Source organism: Schistocerca gregaria, chromosome 6, assembly GCF_023897955.1.
Source record: "Schistocerca gregaria isolate iqSchGreg1 chromosome 6, iqSchGreg1.2, whole genome shotgun sequence".
In the NCBI taxonomy this organism is placed as follows: Eukaryota; Metazoa; Arthropoda; class Insecta; order Orthoptera; family Acrididae; genus Schistocerca; species Schistocerca gregaria.
In genome coordinates, this window is record NC_064925.1 from 222,465,513 (window position 1) to 222,483,772 (window position 18,260).

The following is an 18,260-nucleotide window of genomic DNA, read 5'->3' on the forward strand; positions in this document are numbered from 1 at the left end:
GGACTTTTTGAAAGCTTCATGACTATGCTAGAAGAGATGAGATACTGTGGACAGGAAGATGTACATCCAAGTGTGTGGAGACTCTGTGTGCTGGATGAAGTGATAATTCCTGGAGTCAGTGCTAGAAAGATAACAGTCTAGTACCGTTACCATTACACTACAGTGACTGTGCTACTCAGCTTCTTCTGCGACAGTATATATACCATATGTGTTCTGGCCAGAGGCAGTTCGCTCCGTGCTCTTGTATGTGCAAGTGCTGAATAAACCTTTGTTAAGTGAAGTTAGTGTTCATCATTCATCTAATTACACCTTCTTCTACATGACAATATAAAAACTGAAATTAAATTAAACAAATAATTCAAGATCAAGAATTCATTATCTATCTGCTAAACCAAATAAAACTGAAATAATATTTTCACTTTCTCTTTCTTAACAAAAGAACACTTAAGAAAGACAAATAGAAACCTTGCTGTATTCCCTTCTGTAAGAAGGAACAATATAACTTTAAATGTTGCACAATTAAATCACAATTCTAATTTGAAGACTAGAATACTACAAGAGCAACAAACCTCAAGCACTGCATATTCAAGTGACTGCTGGTCAGCAAGACGAAACAGCTCACCGTCTTTCTCCTCAGTCCTGAATCTTAACTGCATAAGTGTTGTGAAATGGCCAATTTCAAAAGATAGTGCAAACTTAATGTAGCTATGAGGTAGAAATGTGACTGGTTGTGTAGGTGAAGAACATGAGGGCCCACTCCAACCAGCATCACACAAACACCATGGTGCTCTCTCTGTAAAGTCAGCTTGACAGACTCCATGCCCAGAGCAGTTTACTGTGCTGCATGCAAGTTTTGTTTGAAGGCAGTCAGCTACTGTGCCAGCTGACAACAATGTATCAGCCAAGTCCAAAATCTGTTAGAAAAGTGTATCAATTCTGAGTAAACATTTTGGATCTTTTGTAAAATATGAATTGCAAAAACACAAATATATAGTTTCATGGTTTGTATTCCAGCCAATTAAAACATGATTTGGACATGCTCTTAAACAGCAAATATTTAAAACAAAGTGTTGTGGAGTATTAACAAACTGACATCCAATATTCTATTAGTAATTTGAGATATTGTGTCACGTAGTTGCGATTTGTCAAAATTAGCTATAAAAGTTTCATCTGCCATGTCTTCATTGCATTAGCACTGGTAATGTTATTGAAACTTCCTGATATCTTAGTATAACCATGATGCTGATAGGTCCTTTTGACAGAATTACTCTGATTTTTAAACAAAAGTATTTTCAATTTTTTGCTGTCAATAATGGTGCATAAAAGTAACAACAATTAGTTTTCTGTTGGCAGTGTTCTAATCTTCCATTAGATACTTACGTACAAGCCATTAGTGACAGATACACAAAAATAAATGTTTAATGGAATGGCTAAAATATGATCAATGAATTTAAAACATTAATAATTTGACTAGAGAAAATATAGATAGAGATAAATACTATACATGTTTGATGAAAAGATATTTTCTGTCTAACTTACATTACACATTCTTGTGAGTTCTGTTGTTAGATGATCACTGATTGTGAAATTACAAGTTTGAGGGAACTGACACACTAATATAAAATTATGATTCATTTCATAAAATGACTAGCAGGTAGGAGAACAGTGTTTTGGTTGGCTGATTCAGAAGAGCTGAGCCAGGCAACAGATTTTAGAAGGATGTTTAAGAAACACTGTGTGTCATGAAACTTTTTGAAATTTTGGCCTCATAATCCTTTGAAATCAATTTAAAAAAATTCTGAATTGGGACAAAAACAATGGGGATGGATATCATGGACTGACTCAAAAGGACATCAAAATACTCTCAAGAGAAATGACAAAATTGCTGGAAGAAAGTAATAATACGCTACAATCATTCAGTGGCTTAATAGACACTCTAAGTAGTAAATTACAAGAAAGGGATAATATCATAACAAAAATATGTAATAATGTAGGTAGACTGGCTGATAAAAGTTGACAAAATGGGTAATAACTTAGATGGACTGGGTAATAAAACTCTTGATATTAAAAATGAAATAAGTATCGAATTTAAGCTTGTAAAGGTTGAGTTAGAAATTTATGAATTGAAATTTGCTGTCAAAGAAAGGTATAAACAATTAAATTCTGTGTTGGACATTGGTTTATAACTCAAGAAAAATACTATGATTAATGTTGAAAACCCTGATGTACCAAATACAACAAATACTGATGATAATGCAATTATTTCATGTAATGATTGTGCAGAGATTAATGTTTTCAATGGAGTAGATGATGCCAAAGATGAGATAAAATATGCTATTGTTTTGAAAGGCGAGTATTTATCTCAGGAAAGTAAAAGTGTTGTATTTGTGTTGTCAAAAAATAGTTGAATTATCAATAGTAAGTACAGTAAGGTATTTGAAACATAGTGTGTGAGAATTTTTTGGGAAAGACCATTCAAATGTTGTAAAAATCAATCTACTGTGGAAATATTATTTACATTCTTTAACAACTACTGCTTGACTGATGGAAAAAAGTACCAGAAAAATTTTTGTAAGAAGTTTAAAAATAACCAGAAACAATTTTGGCAAAATAAATCTTGGGTGAACAGCCTGGTGTGAGTGTACAAAGGACAATATTTTGGCAATTGACCTTGCTGCCATCATCAGGTGTGCTGATGTCTTGCCAAGGGACAGCAGGCATGTGGTATATATCAGATTTCTCCTCCCCCTCCCTTGGGCGTTCCCTCTGCTGTACATGCTGTGGGCACTCTCTCAGCTGTCCGTGCCAGTTTTTGTCACCCTGCTTGTTGCCCAGCATCTGGGTGTCCCCACATAGGTCAGTGCCCAGGGAGGTTTGCCGGCAAGGTTTTGGAGGTTCCTCCCCCTGCCTTTGAAGTCAGTACATTCTGGGATATTTCTATCTTAATCTTAATCTGGGTAATGACTGGTTCCCAAGCTTGGTTAAGGGAATAGCCGCTGCCACAATTCAGTTCAAGTTTTCTTACTCTGATCTCTATAGCTTCTTTGATGATACAGTCCCAATATTTCAAAGTCTGTGTCAGGACCTTGGTCTTCCCATAATCCATGCCATGAAGTTCTGACAGGCAGTGCTTGTCGATTTCAGACTTATTAGGCTTCTGCAATATTGTGTGCCATTGGTGTTCACAGCATCAGTCTTCAATGGTGTGAATTGTCCAACTTATGTATTCCTTACCACATTGGCACAGTATTTTGTAAACCCCCGATTTATGTAAACTAAGGTCATCCTTAACACTCTCAAGAAGTGCTTTGGGTTTAGTTGGAGTGCAGAAGACGGTTTTTACTTGATATTTGCATATAATGCATCCAACTTTTCCCAATAAGGCCCCACAAAATGGAATGAATGCCGTGGCTGTGTTTTCCTTAGGTCCTTCATTAGTTTCTGCCAGTTGTGTTGAGAGTGTCAGACGTAGAGCATCCTGGATTTGCCTTTCCTTATAACCATTCCTCAGGAACATGGACTTCAGATGGGCCAATTCTTGTTGGAGACTGTCCTCATCAAGAGGGTGCAAGGTCTGTGTACAACAGTTTTAAGCATACTGTTCTTCTGAGCAGGGTGGTGGCAGCTATCTGCATGTAAGTATAAGTCAGTGTGAGTTTTCTTTCTATACATGCTGCCATCATCTTGTCGTTTGATGAGAACACCCAAGAAGGGGAACATCCTATCCGATTCTACCTCCATGGTGAACTTGATATTCTTGTACCTTGAGTTGAGATGTGTGAGAAATTCCGTCAGCTTGTCTCTTCCATGAGACCTAGTAACAAATGTGTCATCCACATATCTGAAGAAACAGGTAGGTTTTTAGATGCGCTGACTCCAAGGCTTCTTCCTTAAAATGTTCCATGTACATGTTAGAGATGATGGTAGAGAGAGGACTCCCCACAGCAACACCTTTGATCTGCTCATAGTAGTCACTGTCAAATAGAAAGTATGTTGACATTGAAACATGTCTGAACAGATCGTTGATTTTCTAATCAAATCTCTGAGCTCCAGAGATTCAGGTAACAGAACCCTAGTAAACAGGGAAACTACATCAAAGCTCACAAGTATGTCAGATTCCTTAATTGTAAGGTGGTTGAGGCATCCCAAGAAATCTGAAGAGTTACGGATGTGGTGTGGGCATATCCCCATGTGAGGGCTGAGCAGCTCCTTGAGGTACTTGGTGAGAGGATATGTTGGGGCACCAATATTGCTGACAATAGGACATAAAGGGATGTGTTCCTCTTGGACTTTCGGTAAGCCTTGGAGGAACAGGGGTACTGGGTTGTAACTTCTTTGTGACCTCTTCAGGGAAGCCAGAACCTTTGAGAAGCTCGATAGTTTCCCTTTAACCCACTTGGTAGGATTGGTGTCAATCTCATGATATGCAGTGTCATCTAGCAGGTCCCACATCTTCCTGGTGTAATCCTGGTGGACAAGATTACCGTAGTGTTACTCTTGTCTGTTGGTAGGACCACTATGTCTGCATCATCTCTCAGCTTCTGAATGGCCACCCTATCTTTTTTTTGAAATAATCAGTTTCATAGGTCTAGTTCTAGTTATGGCCCTGCAGGTTTTGCAACACACCTCTCCTGCTGCCTCAGATGGGAGTTGAGCCGCTGTCTGTTCAACTATACTAATGATGTCGGATATGGGTGCATCTTTAGGTGTCAGAGCAAAGTTCAATCCTTTCTTGAGAACCGAGATCATGTTGCTATTCAGTTCTATATTTGTGAAACAGATAATGGTCTTCCCCTTATCTTCAGAGGGCTGTTTCTCCGATATACATTCGAAATTGGACGCCTGTCGTTCGGTGCACTTCTTCTGGACACAGTCGACTGTGGCCCATGTGTCACAATCAACCTACTCCCAGGTTCAGGAATTGAGGTGGCTGGAGAGTTATAGGTGTAGCTGCAGGAGTTCTTTATTAATAGTGTCCAGACACCACCGAGTGTAGTGAACTCTCAGCCATACCAAAGCTGCACTGGCACGTTTCTTGATTTTTTTGGATGCTGCTGAGTCAATGTGGTGCTTTACCTTAGCAAAATTTGATACCACATGCTCTTCTCAGCACCTCATAAGAAAAGCAAATGAGCTCAGTAGCCGACTTCTTTGATGACACAGCTTCTCGAATCTTTTTATACTGTGATGCATCTCCACCCCATAGATGTATGTGATGTGATTCTTCAATTTCTCCAGGTGTATTTCATGATGAAATAAAAACCGTCTTCTGCTCTCCAACTAAAACCAGAGCACTTCTTGACAGTGTTAAGGATGATCTTGCTCTATGTAAATCTGGGGTTTACAAAAAAGCCATGCCATTGCGGTAAGGAATACATAGGTCAGACAGTTCACACCATTGAAGAACAATGCCATGAACACCAACAGCACACGAGATTGTAACAGCCTAGTAAGTCTGCAATCACCGAGCATTACCTGTCAGAACTTCACAGCATGGTATTTGACAAGACCAGGGTCCTAAAACAGACTTTTAAATATTCTGACTGTATCATAAAAAAGCTGTAGAGGTCAGAGCAAGAAAACCTGAACTGAATTGTGGCAGCGGCTATTCCCTTGACCAAGCTTTGGAACCAGCCATTACCTAGATTAAGGTGAAGATTAGAATGTCCTGACTTTGAGGGCAGGGGTAGGAACCTCTGAAATGCTGCCGGCAGATCTCTCTGGGCATAGACATACGAGGGAACACCCAATGCTGGGCGAAAAGCCGGGCGTTGAACCCCAGTGTGGATGGCCGAGAGGGCGCCAGCGGTGCATATGGCAGAGGGAGTGCATGAGGGAGGGGGAGGGGGAATCTGATATATACCTCTTGCCTGTCATCCCTTGGCTGTAAATCAGCACACCTGATGATTGCAACAAGGTCGATTGCCAAAATATTGTGCTTTGTACACTCACACTAGGCTGTTCACCTGAGATTTATTTCATCATGAAATACACCTGAAGAAATTGAAGAACCACATGAGAAACAATTTTGTTGTAGCACTGCAAATAGTATTGACTTGTGCGATGTGTTTGATTCTGATGTGAGAATTTGTTAATTTGAATTTTCATTAACAAAATAAAGTAGCAATAGTATGTGGAAGAAGAATCATGTCTATTGGTGCTGAAAATGTACACATTTTTAATTTGAAAGTATAATATCTGCAAAATGTAAAAGTAGAATTATGTTTAGTTATGGGGGTGTGATGGAACAATTACCACAATTGTGTCAATTAAGTAAGTCAAGAAACAACCAGACTGATTAATGTATCACAAAGAAACAAAAGTTACATACATAAATTTGTTTACATACGACATGAAAGACTTATTATACAAGATCAACCTTAATTTTTGTTATGTTGAGGTTTATGTTACGATTTATGCAGTGTCAGGATTGTTTGATGATTATTTTATGCTTTTGTCTATTTCATGCTAGGATTTTGCCATACTACAAAGGATGAGGACTAATGCATTTTCTAGAAATGATTTGATGTTTTATTTCTATGGTATGTTTTGATCATTTAATGCTTATACTTTGTGGTGGGATTGATATTTTACTACAAATATTTACTGCTTTTACATTTCTTAAGTTTTATGGTGAAAAATATGTACAATTATGCTCAATAACTTACTGATTGTGTTATGTAGTGGTTAGTGCAAGGGATTATGCTCAAATTATTCTGGTTGACTTACTGATTTTACTGTGTACAATTTTAACCTAGGGAATATTTTACACTATGAAAACTATCCTATATTTCATATTTTTGTAAGGATTTGAACTGAAATATTCTGTTTTCGCTTAGAGATTACTTGCCAGTTAAATTTGCTTTAATGCTGAGGGCTTATTTGATGTAAATCTTCAGAGGGACACAAAAAGTTTGTATGTTATATGCATGTCATGCTGAGGGCCTTGAGCTGTTGTAGCACTATTTCCATTTTTGTTTTCTGTGCTACCTTCTTCTTCTTCTACTTCTTCTTCTATCCTGCCAAAGCTGTTGATGCTACCTATTTTATGCCAGTTGGCAGTAAATCATGATTAATATTGTATTATTACTTTTAGTGATTAATACAGTATAAATTCACAGTGATTAAGGAATTTAAATTCACTATATTAAACCACTGGCTATTTTGAGAAAATTAGTGGAGCGTATTTGTGAAAATCAGGTAGTAGCAATGTTTCAATGTGTTAATTTAATTTGAACTTTTGAATCTTGCTACGATATGGTTCATGGTGCAATTGAGAGTACACTATGAGTAATAATAATTAATGATTTTTTGAATGAGTATTTGATGAATTATTTCTGTGTAATGCTTTGCTCATTTAATGCTTTTGTCTACAATATATTTTCCACTAGGAAATTTTAACTTTTATACAGAGGGTTACTGCTCACTCGTCCATGGCATTTGAAAAGCGAAATGTGCCTCCTGGTCAGCACCTAAGGCACCTCAGCAGTCATTTGCTGGATACGGGCTTGAAGACCTCAGGTTTCCTGAGCTGCAGATTAGTAAGCACCACCAACCCTCTGTTACCATAAGTTCTGGGTGTTCTTCAGTGAACACTGTGTGGCACTGCAGTGGAATGTTGTGTGTCACTAGGACTGAGGATCTTGGTTTAGCTGCCCACATCATGGCAATGGTCAAAACCTCAGTAAAAAATACCTCAATCTCAAGGTGGGCTGTGTACTGATGAGGTGGGTGGCTGTTGAGGCAGAACAGTTTTTAGCCAGAAATCTCTGCAGAATCTACCACACCTCAGTTGTATTAGACTTACTCAGGCAAGAAGGTTTCTGTCTGGGTGAACCTTCATTTCCGTAGTTGCTCAAGGGACCAACTACCAGCAGAATGGGTGTACCACTGATGGATATCAACTTCCAATCTAACATGAGGGCTCATGTAGGAAGTTCTTGTGGCTCAGGGATTATTCATAGTACTTCACTTTTTTTCTTTTCTTTCTTTCTTTCTTATTCTTTTTCTTTTTTAGCAGAATGCTTGCTGCTGGTCAGAATATGTTTTTTATACTTAAAACGAGAGTGAGCAGTTTTTGAGAAAGTGTCACCTTTCTATATTTGAAAAGGTTAAAAGGCACTGCTAACAGTTCAGAACCAGTCAACATGAAACTGTGCAATGGAACACTGTTGTCTGAAACTGAGGGTTCCCAAAAATTGATGAAACTCCAGAAAGCTAAATGCCTTAGAGAATATGCCACTGAAAAGGAGCTGCACAACACCTTGAACTACGGCAAAGGTGTTGTATCATGTTGAAAGAAGAATTTAAAGATGAGTGGTCTCCAGAAGGTACTGATGATGTGCAAAATATCATCATAATGGTGGATGAGAATCTGGTAAAATCAGACTTATTCTTACCTTCAATAGTGTGAAACTCCCAGATCATATAATGGCAGGTGTCCTTTGCTTAATCATGCAGCACTATGTTCCCAACCCAATGTGCTATTTTAGGTGCCAGTGCTTTGGGCACACCATTTTAAGATGTAACAGAAAAGCCACTTGTTACAAATGTGGTATGGCAACCCATGAAGGTGTCATTTACTCATTTCCTTTGAAGTGTGTAAATTGCTCTGGGAACTACTCTGTCTGGAGCAGAAACTTGTGTATCTACCTTTAAGAAAGGGAGATACGGGATCTTAAAACAACAAAGTGCATCCTGTATGGCGAGACCAAAAAGATCTGTAAGGCCATGCAGCTCCCTACAATCACTACCTCTTTTGCTTTAGCTCATAAAAAGGCTATTCTGCCAGCTGAAGCCTCCATACAAATGGAGGTTGCTAGTGTCAGCACTACTGCCTGTCTTTGTCAGTGCACAGTACAGTTATTTCAGAACCTAAAGCCTCCCCCCCCCCCCCCTCCTCACCCAGGAACATCAGAAAAAACCACAGTGGCCAACAGTGTGGAGCTGCTGGCACCTCCAAAGGCAGAATATGATAAACAGTGCAGCATTTCCACTACTACTGTTGTGGTAGATTCTACAAAGCCCTACCAGGCAAAAAAAGCAAATGGGATTCTTCCAGTGCAGGAGGAAACAGGTAGTAAACCATCAGACTGTATTTACATTATTCAACCTGACAGCTCTACTGGTTCTGCTTCATATTCAATGCAACATGAAGACTGCCCAGGGCAACAATCTCACCCCAAGACTGAACCTCCATCTATTGCTTGCTCCTCAATGCAGTGGAGAAACAGGGTGAAAGTGCAACCACCATGATAATGGCTACCATATGATGAACATGAATGGGTTCAGGACTGATGTGAAGGAACTGACACTCCTAGTACAGACATGCACCCTGTGCTTGTGTTTACAGGAAACCTTATTTTAAAGCTATTGATGGCCGTGTGCTAGGTGGTTATACCCTCCACTGCTTGGGTGACCTGACTGGGGAAAGAGCCAAGGGAGGGGTTGTTGTGTTTGTCAGTAATGTGCACCACACCTCTGCTCTCTCCTTGGTCACTGACCTACAAGTGGCAACCATTGAAATTCCTGTGGGTAAGAAGACCACTATCTGCTCAATGTATTTAGTTCCACAGGAAGTGATGGAATCTAAGGCTCTCACAGGCCTTATAGAACAATTCCCTGCCTCGGGCATGGATGTGTGTGATGTCCTTAGGTTAGTTAGGTTTAATTAGTTCTAAGTACTAGGCGACTGATGACCTCAGAAGTTAAGTCACATAGTGCTCAGAGCCATTTGAACCATTTGAAGAACAATTCCCCTGACCTAACTCTTCTACTAGGAGACTTCAATGCTCATACTTCACTGTGGGACTCAAATTCTACTTGCCCTAGGGGTTGAGTTTTGTCTCAGGAACTGTACATCCTCAACATGAGCAATACCACTTGCTTCTCAGCTGGTATTGTGTTGTCCTCAGTCAATGAATTCTCTTTTTGATCTCCAGCTCTCACAGACTCCACTCAGTGATAAGCAGCTGATGAAATACATTCCAGTGACCACTTCCTACTGCTGGTCCATCTAGCAGATGGAGCATTACTTGAAAGGAAACCACCAACATGGATCTCAGCTGCTTTTCAGCCAGCTTGCTTTGTTTAAACATGGAGGCAGTGTCCAGAAATGAGTGGATCACATCACAAAAGAAACCCATGCCACTGAGTTATCTGCCCCAAATTCCTCAGGTCATCTTAGGAGGCAACCTGTAGCTCGGTGGACCAATGAGTGCTGCTCAGCAGTGTGGGTCAGCTGTGTAGCTCTGTGAGTGTGTAAGTGCCGTCCGACAACAGGTAACCTTGTAGTCTTTCAATTCACAAGAGTCAAGGCTCAATGTCTAATAAAGGAGAGCAAGAAAAAGTCATGGAAAGTGTTCCTGGACTCTACCAACAGTTCCATTTGTTCTAAAAAGTTATGTGAAGCTCTCAGGATTTCTGGTAAATGCAGTTGTTTACCAACAGCTGCAGTACTCAAATGGGTGTCTCCAAACAATGTACTGAGAGATCACCCAGACAATGGCAAAGCATTTTTCAATGACTACTACCATGGCCAGCAAGGATTCAGTATTCTGTCACTACCATGTGACCAAGGAGGGGGACAAGTTGGACTTCAGATCCAACAATTCTGAATCTTATAACTGCCCTTTCTTCATGTGGGAGCTGGATTCAGCACTATCTGCAGTTCATGATACTACACCTGGTCATGACCATATCCAGTACAGCATGCTTTGGCATTTGACAGCAGCATCAAAGTAAATCCTCTTCAAATGTTTTCATTTGACATCACAAGCAGGCACCTTTCTCAACCCATGAATAGAGGCAATTTTGATATCTTAATATCTCTACTCGCACCAGGAAAGGACAAAACATTCCCAGTAGTTATCAGAATGTCACATTAACAAGCTGTATAGGAAAGATCCTGGAGCAAGTGGCTGTTTGTCATTTGATATGGATGTTCAAGTTGAGGCAATTCCTTAGCCACTCTCAGTGTGGATGCAGGAGATTTCAATCTACTGATGACTAACTGTCCCTGCTAGAGGCTGCTAACCTGACAGCTCCTCTTGGAGCATCAGGTTCGCAAGTTCCTCACTGCTCCCCATTTGCCAGCATATCATACTATTGTTCATCCTTCTCTGGAACATCTTTCCTCCAATCGTCCATGAGCAACAAGACTGTTTTGAATCTGCATGAAGACTGTGCCGCTGTGCTGGAGTCACCTGCTGTGGAGCAAGTACAACCACAATTACCAGGTACCCACAACCCTGGTTACTGCAGAGACCCATGGGAATTTTAGATTTAAGGCTGTACATGAGAGGTTGCACTCCTGCATTTGTTTTTAATAATTATTTATAGTATTTTAACTGAGCACCTCAAGTCTGTAACTGTATTTACAGGTGGGTCTAAACAGGGGGACTCTTTGGTTGCTCTGTTATATCTCCTGACTGTGTCCTCAGGATCACACTATCTCAAGACTTTACTGTCTTCAGTGTAGAATTATAAGTAATCTTGCAGGCACTGGAGCAGATAAAATGTGTTACGAGTAATAAATTTTTCACTGCTTCATATCCTCCACTCTCAACAATGCTTGTACTCAGCAGATAAGTAGCTCATAACATCCAGGATGTCCTCCTCCACCTACAAAGGCTGGAGAAGGGGGTGTCTTTCTGCTAGGTGCTAGGCAGTTGGGTATTAAAGGGAAAAAAGGACGGATGTAGCAGCCAAGGAAGTGTGTCATTCCTCAGTTACTTCAGTGTGCCATTCCCCTACATTTTATGGCCCCCTGCTGAGAGACAAAGTCATGAGTTGATGGGAAGAAGCAAGGCTGAAAGTGAGAGACAATAAGCAGCATCCAGTGAAGTCCAAAACTTGGCCTTGGCATATTTCCTTCCAGCCCTACAGGCAGAATGAGGTCCTCTTTACTTGTCTTTGCATAGGCCCTTGCTCCGGCAAAAGGATCCCCCAGTGTGTCATGTTTGTGGTGTACAGACCATTGTGCATCACATTTTTTATAGATTATGTTTTATTTTTAAACCAAAGGGCAGCAGCCCATTTGTCAACATATTTTCCCTCTATTTTAGCTGACGATCAAGCAAACATGGCATAAGTTTTAAGGATCTATGAATTGTCTGACTTGTTCTCTAAAATTTTGGGTCGACATTTTTAAAACCTGAAAGAAAATGATGACTGACTGCTGTGCTCTACCACTTGAAAATTTTTAAAATGTTAGGGTGGCACAAGTTTTAAGGTTCTGTGAATTATCTGACTTGTTCCCTAAAGTTTTGGGTTGACATTTTTAAAGCGTTTTCAGGGTGGCTGACCCATTCACGTTTTGTGTAAGTGATTATATTTCCTCTTGTTTTACTTAATTGTATTTGATAGTTTTATGACATTTGAACAATTTTAATGCTACCTTCCATGATGAGAACTAGTGTGATTGTGCAGATTATTATGGGTGAGATTCAGGGAGAGTGAGTATGATTTTATGTCAGACTGCTTTTTATCTCTTTTCACACATTTTCTTGATTTTAATCACATCTGTTTTTACTAATTTTGTGCTGTGTGCTGATAACCTCATTACTGAGCTTCCTTAGCCCCCCCCCCTCTCTGCTCCCACACACAACCCCCCCCCCCCCCCCCCACACACACACACCTTTTGTATACAATGAATTTTGCTTGGTGAATTTTTGGTTGCTGTTAAGTATTGTTAATCAGGGTACAGCTAGTCTGTGCCCTGAATTTGTGTGACTTCTTCCTCCAATTTGGCTCAGATTTTGCCTCCTTACAGGCTGCAGATAAAGCTACTGAAAACTAACTTCTTGTTCTCATTCACTCCACTACATAAATAAGAAGTGAGATTCAATTCATCTTCTTATATTACCTTCAAAATTACAACTCAATACATGATAAATGAGGGCAGCTACCAACTTATATACTGTGCCTTGTACGGTATACATAACAGATCTGATATTCAACTTGATGATTAACATTACAATTCATTAATTTCACTTTAAAACTTCCACTTAATTTCAATTTTAAAGTGAAATCCCTTTGACCATGGCATAATAGCCTGGAGTATTTTATTAATTGTGACAATTCCAGCCACAAAAGTTTACGTTTTACAATACATTAATTGTCTTTGACACTTTTGCATTCTTAAATTTCTTGAAGCTCTGTCATCCACACTGCTCACTCCATGGAACTCCTATCTCCACCTCAGCAGGTAGATTATTCTGGCTGCTACCCACTTCCCAGAGTCACTGGATTGTTAGCTCTGGTATCAGCATGTACAATTTAAAACAACTCCCAAAAATCGGGTACTCGCCACTTATTGACTACTCTCAGTCATGAACATCTTTTCTCTGAAATATGTATTTAGGGAAATGATACCTCTCATTCAAGGAATAAGATGTATCACTACACACTAATCTGTTGTGCTGACTGTCCTACTGTGGATAATGTTTAATATACAATACAAGAACTGATGATGCACTATAATGACTATGCTGTCAAAACAAGCTGATATTAGTATAACTTTAGAAAAATTCATGGAATTATTAAAAAGCAGATAGTCCAGGATGAAATAATAATGAAGCGGAAATGCTGAGGAGTCTTTTTATTGTGCCTGTTTGTGACTTAACATCTGCTCAAGATAATGAGAAATGGTCTGTCCCTTTCGTAATATTGTTGTCATGGAATTACTGCATATATATCATACTATTTAAGCACCAGTACCAACTATATGATGGAAAGAAAGAAAGAAATGATTGACACTTATGTTGCTAATCATGTGTTAGTGAATTTTGTACATATTTGAATTTCTCAACTTAGCTCACTTTGTATTTACATCATTTATCACTATGTGTTCTCATGATAAATGCTGCTTACTGTTATATTACCTAAGTTATTCATTGGTTAAGATCTCCTGTGATCATTACAATAGTTTTGTGAGGACTTGTGTTTTACAATGCTGTAGCTGTGTGGGACAATCTTACAGCCATTCCGGTACTTCGATTACTGGCCATGTTGCTATAAATCCATATGCCTTTTTTGGGGGGGAGAGGGGGGGGGGGTGCAAGGAATTTTATTTCTTCAATTTTGTCTCACTAATCAATTCCCCATGCTATCCTATTTTTCCTTTGTCAACCAGGCCATTGTACCACATCTATCTATGTTTCCACTTTTCCCATGTAGTATCAAACTTCTCACTTTCCACAATGCAGCCTGCCTGTTTCCTAAAAAAAATATTAAGTTTTACTGTCACAATCATAAAACACCAGCTATAGATATAAGATAACATGAGTTGTTATTAATTTTTGAGAAGAGAAATGGGAAAGTTACAGTTGATGGAGTAATTTTGTGGCAGTTTAGCTGTAACTAAATGCCAAACTGATGCTTTTAAGTTAATTGTACATACATGCTTTCTCAATTATTATGTTTCTAGTTGAAGTGAGAAATTTGTTACACTGCAATCATGCTTTGTGTGCTTTGCAATTCCTTTTGTCACTTATTTGGTTGGGCTAAAAATAATGACACCAGTTAATAGGAAGAGGAGGAGGGGCAAACTTGCTGCTTCTACTAATACACATAATTGTGAAGCCAATGAATTTAATATTTTACATTGTTTTGACCCTGAATTTAATTGAAGGCTTATGAAGCTGTATAGCTTTCTGGGAAACAAAGAGGTTAATTGAAAGCCAAATTTAATCATCAATTTGAGGGAAAAAATGGTTCAAATGGCTCTGAGCACTATGGGACTTAACGTCTGTGGTCATCAGTCCCCTAGAACTTAGAACTACTTGAACCTAACTAACCTAAAGGCATCACACACATCCATGCCCGAGGCAGGATTCGAACCTGCGACTGTAGCGGTCACACGGTTCCAGACTGAAGCGCCTAGAACTGCACAGCCACACCAGCCATCAATTTGAGGAAAGGAGTTGAGGACAGATGGATGAACTGCAGAACCAAGAAACAAAAAAGAAGACAGAGGATGAAGACTGATTAAACTTGTTTTTGCTGTCTTAACAGATCATATATAACACAGGCAGTCACATGAATTTAATTTGTTTCAAAAGTAAATGCAAATAGTAACTATTTACAGAGGCACTTTCAATAAATCAAGGCCAGTGCTCAAACTTGTTTTTCACGTGTCAAAATTTTTTCTGACATGTAAAGTTTTCTCTTCTTCTCTTTTGGTTGCATGCATACTCTTGTAGAATATCATGCATAAATTTTATGCATGGAATTCTGGGTGTGTATGGTGTAATGTAAAAGATAAAGCTGAATAAATAGGAGAACACAATATGCCAGCTTAATAAACAACACAATACACTTTTTACTGCACATGTAAATATTGATGAACACATCCTTATTTTTTGTTCCATTTAATTATTATTTATTATGTTGTATGGAACATTAATTAATAGTATCTTTACCCAGTTTTTGTAAAAGCAATGCTTCTCAGGTGAATACTTGCTCTGTCTCTTTTCGTGTGAAGTAAAATAAAGCACATGAAATTATACTATATAATGAGTTCAGTTAGAAGTGTTAGCAAAATGAAAGCTAAAGTAATTATGTCAATGATTAAGGCTATCTAATTTTAATTGTTAAAACCATGTATGATGTGAATTATGATTTGAAACAATGTAAACTTAATAAATTTTATAACGGAGACTGTAATTATATATTGTCATGTAAGCCATGGTGTATTTAGATAATTTTAATCACTAATCGTAATTATAACTAAATTAAAATATTATATCAATATTATGTGCACTGGTTCACATTGTTAAAGGTATATTTGTGTAGTGGTGGCTGTGCCCTCCAAACCAAAATACTGCAGAACAGTATGTTAATGTACATGCCCAACGAGTGCATAGCAGTACAGTGCCAAGTGAGTCTCATTTCAGGTTCAAAATCTGTAATTTCAAAATCAGTTTAACAGCAAAAATTATAGAAAATTGTCCATCAGTCTGGTGCTACTGAAGTGAATAATTGGAAAATCATGTACAAAACAATGCCAGGTTATTGTTCTGCCCTACAAATCTTGGACCTGTTTATTCAACCTCAAAGCCAAATGCTAATATTAATTATGTTCTAACTTCTATCTGACAAGAAATTGACTCTTATTATATGTTCTGGGTAGTGTTTCAATTTAATCACTGTCAAGGTAGAAACATATTTTCTGCTAATATTAAACAATAACTTGTATTATATTTAACAGATGGATAGAACAAACTTACCAATGCATTTATCATTTGGAGAGATGTAAAAAAATGTCTCAAATCTTCATGATTCTTTCTTTTTCATTTACAGACATCTCTTACAAAATATTCTCTAAGAACGATTTGGGTGGAAAAATATGAAATAAAAGCAAACACACTAAGTACAAAATCTGACTGCCTAATGTTTCTCTATGTTTCAAGGGTCTTTTTAGACCATGACATGAAGAAAACTTTGATTTTTCTTATCAAGTGAGGAATGTAGGATACATGTCTCTGTAATCATCGTTTTAATATGTAATGATAGAGTTATGTTCTGGCTGTTGGTAGTTAGGTTGTGCTTCAGCCTTTGAAGAAGCTTATCTCAGCAATATTTGGCTAGCAAGCAAAGGATGGTGGTGATATTGAGTTCCAGATTACCAGACTGTGCACCATCCTGTTGTAAACTGCAGACCTCCTTAAAGTTTTTACTGGAGTAAAGTCATGTAGTATTATTGATAGTGATCAATCTATATCATCCCAAACAGGCTCAGTTTTCATAATATTTGTAAAAGTGGAAGCCAAAACGACTTAATGAAGAGAAGGAGCATAAATGTGAGAATCTGTCAGCAATGACTGGACTGTCATGGTAATGAAGGTGAAATGTTTTTGAAATCACTGGGAATGAAACACAAGTTCATGACTTTGAACCAAAGAGCAAACACCAGAGTATGGAATGGAAACTTCAAGATCTCCCACCAAGATGGAGTTAAAGAGTCAGCACTCTGCAGTAAAAAATGAGGTTCACAGTTTTCTGGGACACACAATGGCCAATTCTGGAACATTACCGGGGAAAGCGATCAAAGTAAACAGTCAACAAGGCAGTGGTATACTCAGAAATAATTTGAAGTTTGCAATTTAAAACAAACACCAAAATCTCTTGCCAAATGAAGTGTTTTTTTGCATGACAATGCATGTTCACATACCACTGCCAATACTGTTCAGACTCTCCCAAGTACGTATTTAGGGATGTTGGAGCATACCACAAACAGCCCTGATCTCACCCTGTTGGATTGCAATTTGTTTAGTTCATTTAAAGATGGCTTGTGAAGCTATCTATTCATCGCAGATTATGAGGTGAAAGAAAGTGATGCCCAACCAAACAATTTTTCTGATGGTACTGGAAAGCCTTTGCAACAATTGACCACGTGTATTGAAAAATGGGGTAATTATGTTGAAAAATGATTCTATCACGAATTTTGTACTGTTGCTGAAATAAATTATTGACATATTGTGCAGATACTTTTTGACTTACCCTCTTAACATTTACATGTCAGTAAATGCATGTATCGTGTTAAGCCAGAATGTGTTTTTAGAGATACTTTGACAAATGGTTTAGCCACAGAAAGCAATAATTTCTGAAGAAGCATACTTTGTTTCCCTTATTATGTAGAATGATTATGTTGTATAGCAATAATGAAGAAAATTATTGCATAGTCACTTCCTCCAATGGAAAATACTTACCTGTCCATTAGAATAGAAATTCCGTATACACCCTTCAAAACCAATTGCATTTGGACTTGCATTCCATTTATAGATTTCTGGTGGTATTTCATCCCTGTAAATGCCACCAATCTGTAGAGGACTGTTTAAATTCAAACGCTCACTGAACTTTGAAACTTTGGCCTTTACAAGACAACTTGTTCCATTAAACAATGATGTTTTCATGTCTTGTAGTTCCACCACATCAGCTGATTTGCAATAATCTAGTATGAGATGAACATTCTACAACAAAAGTACAAAATTATTCATCCAGTCCACTTCATCTATTTACTACTAAGTCCATAAATACAGAAAATTTATAGGTACAGGATAAATTTTTTCAATTTTTTAACGAAAAGAAGACCAGGACAACAACAAAATGTATCCATATTTACAAATTAATTTGTGATATAAATGTAAAATGACTTTTTCCATGTCATTAAAATTTATAGTGCAAAAGATCCTTGGAACATGAAACTAACTAAACTAAACTAAACTACACATACATATTCCTTTTCCAGCCAGATAAAT

At 38.2% G+C, this 18,260-nt stretch overlaps 1 protein-coding gene across 1 annotated transcript in view; it reads right to left on the reverse strand.

Moving 5' to 3' along the window:
- Positions 1-18,260, reverse strand: part of LOC126278809 (neural-cadherin-like) — a 178,321-nt gene that overhangs the window by 17,938 nt on the left and 142,123 nt on the right. Inside the window, exons 18-19 of the mRNA XM_049979083.1 lie at positions 17,712-17,972; positions 570-914 (exon numbers count right to left, since the gene is read on the reverse strand). Of these exons, the coding sequence (XP_049835040.1) occupies positions 570-914; positions 17,712-17,972 (606 nt within the window). The remainder of the gene's footprint in view (positions 1-569; positions 915-17,711; positions 17,973-18,260) is intronic.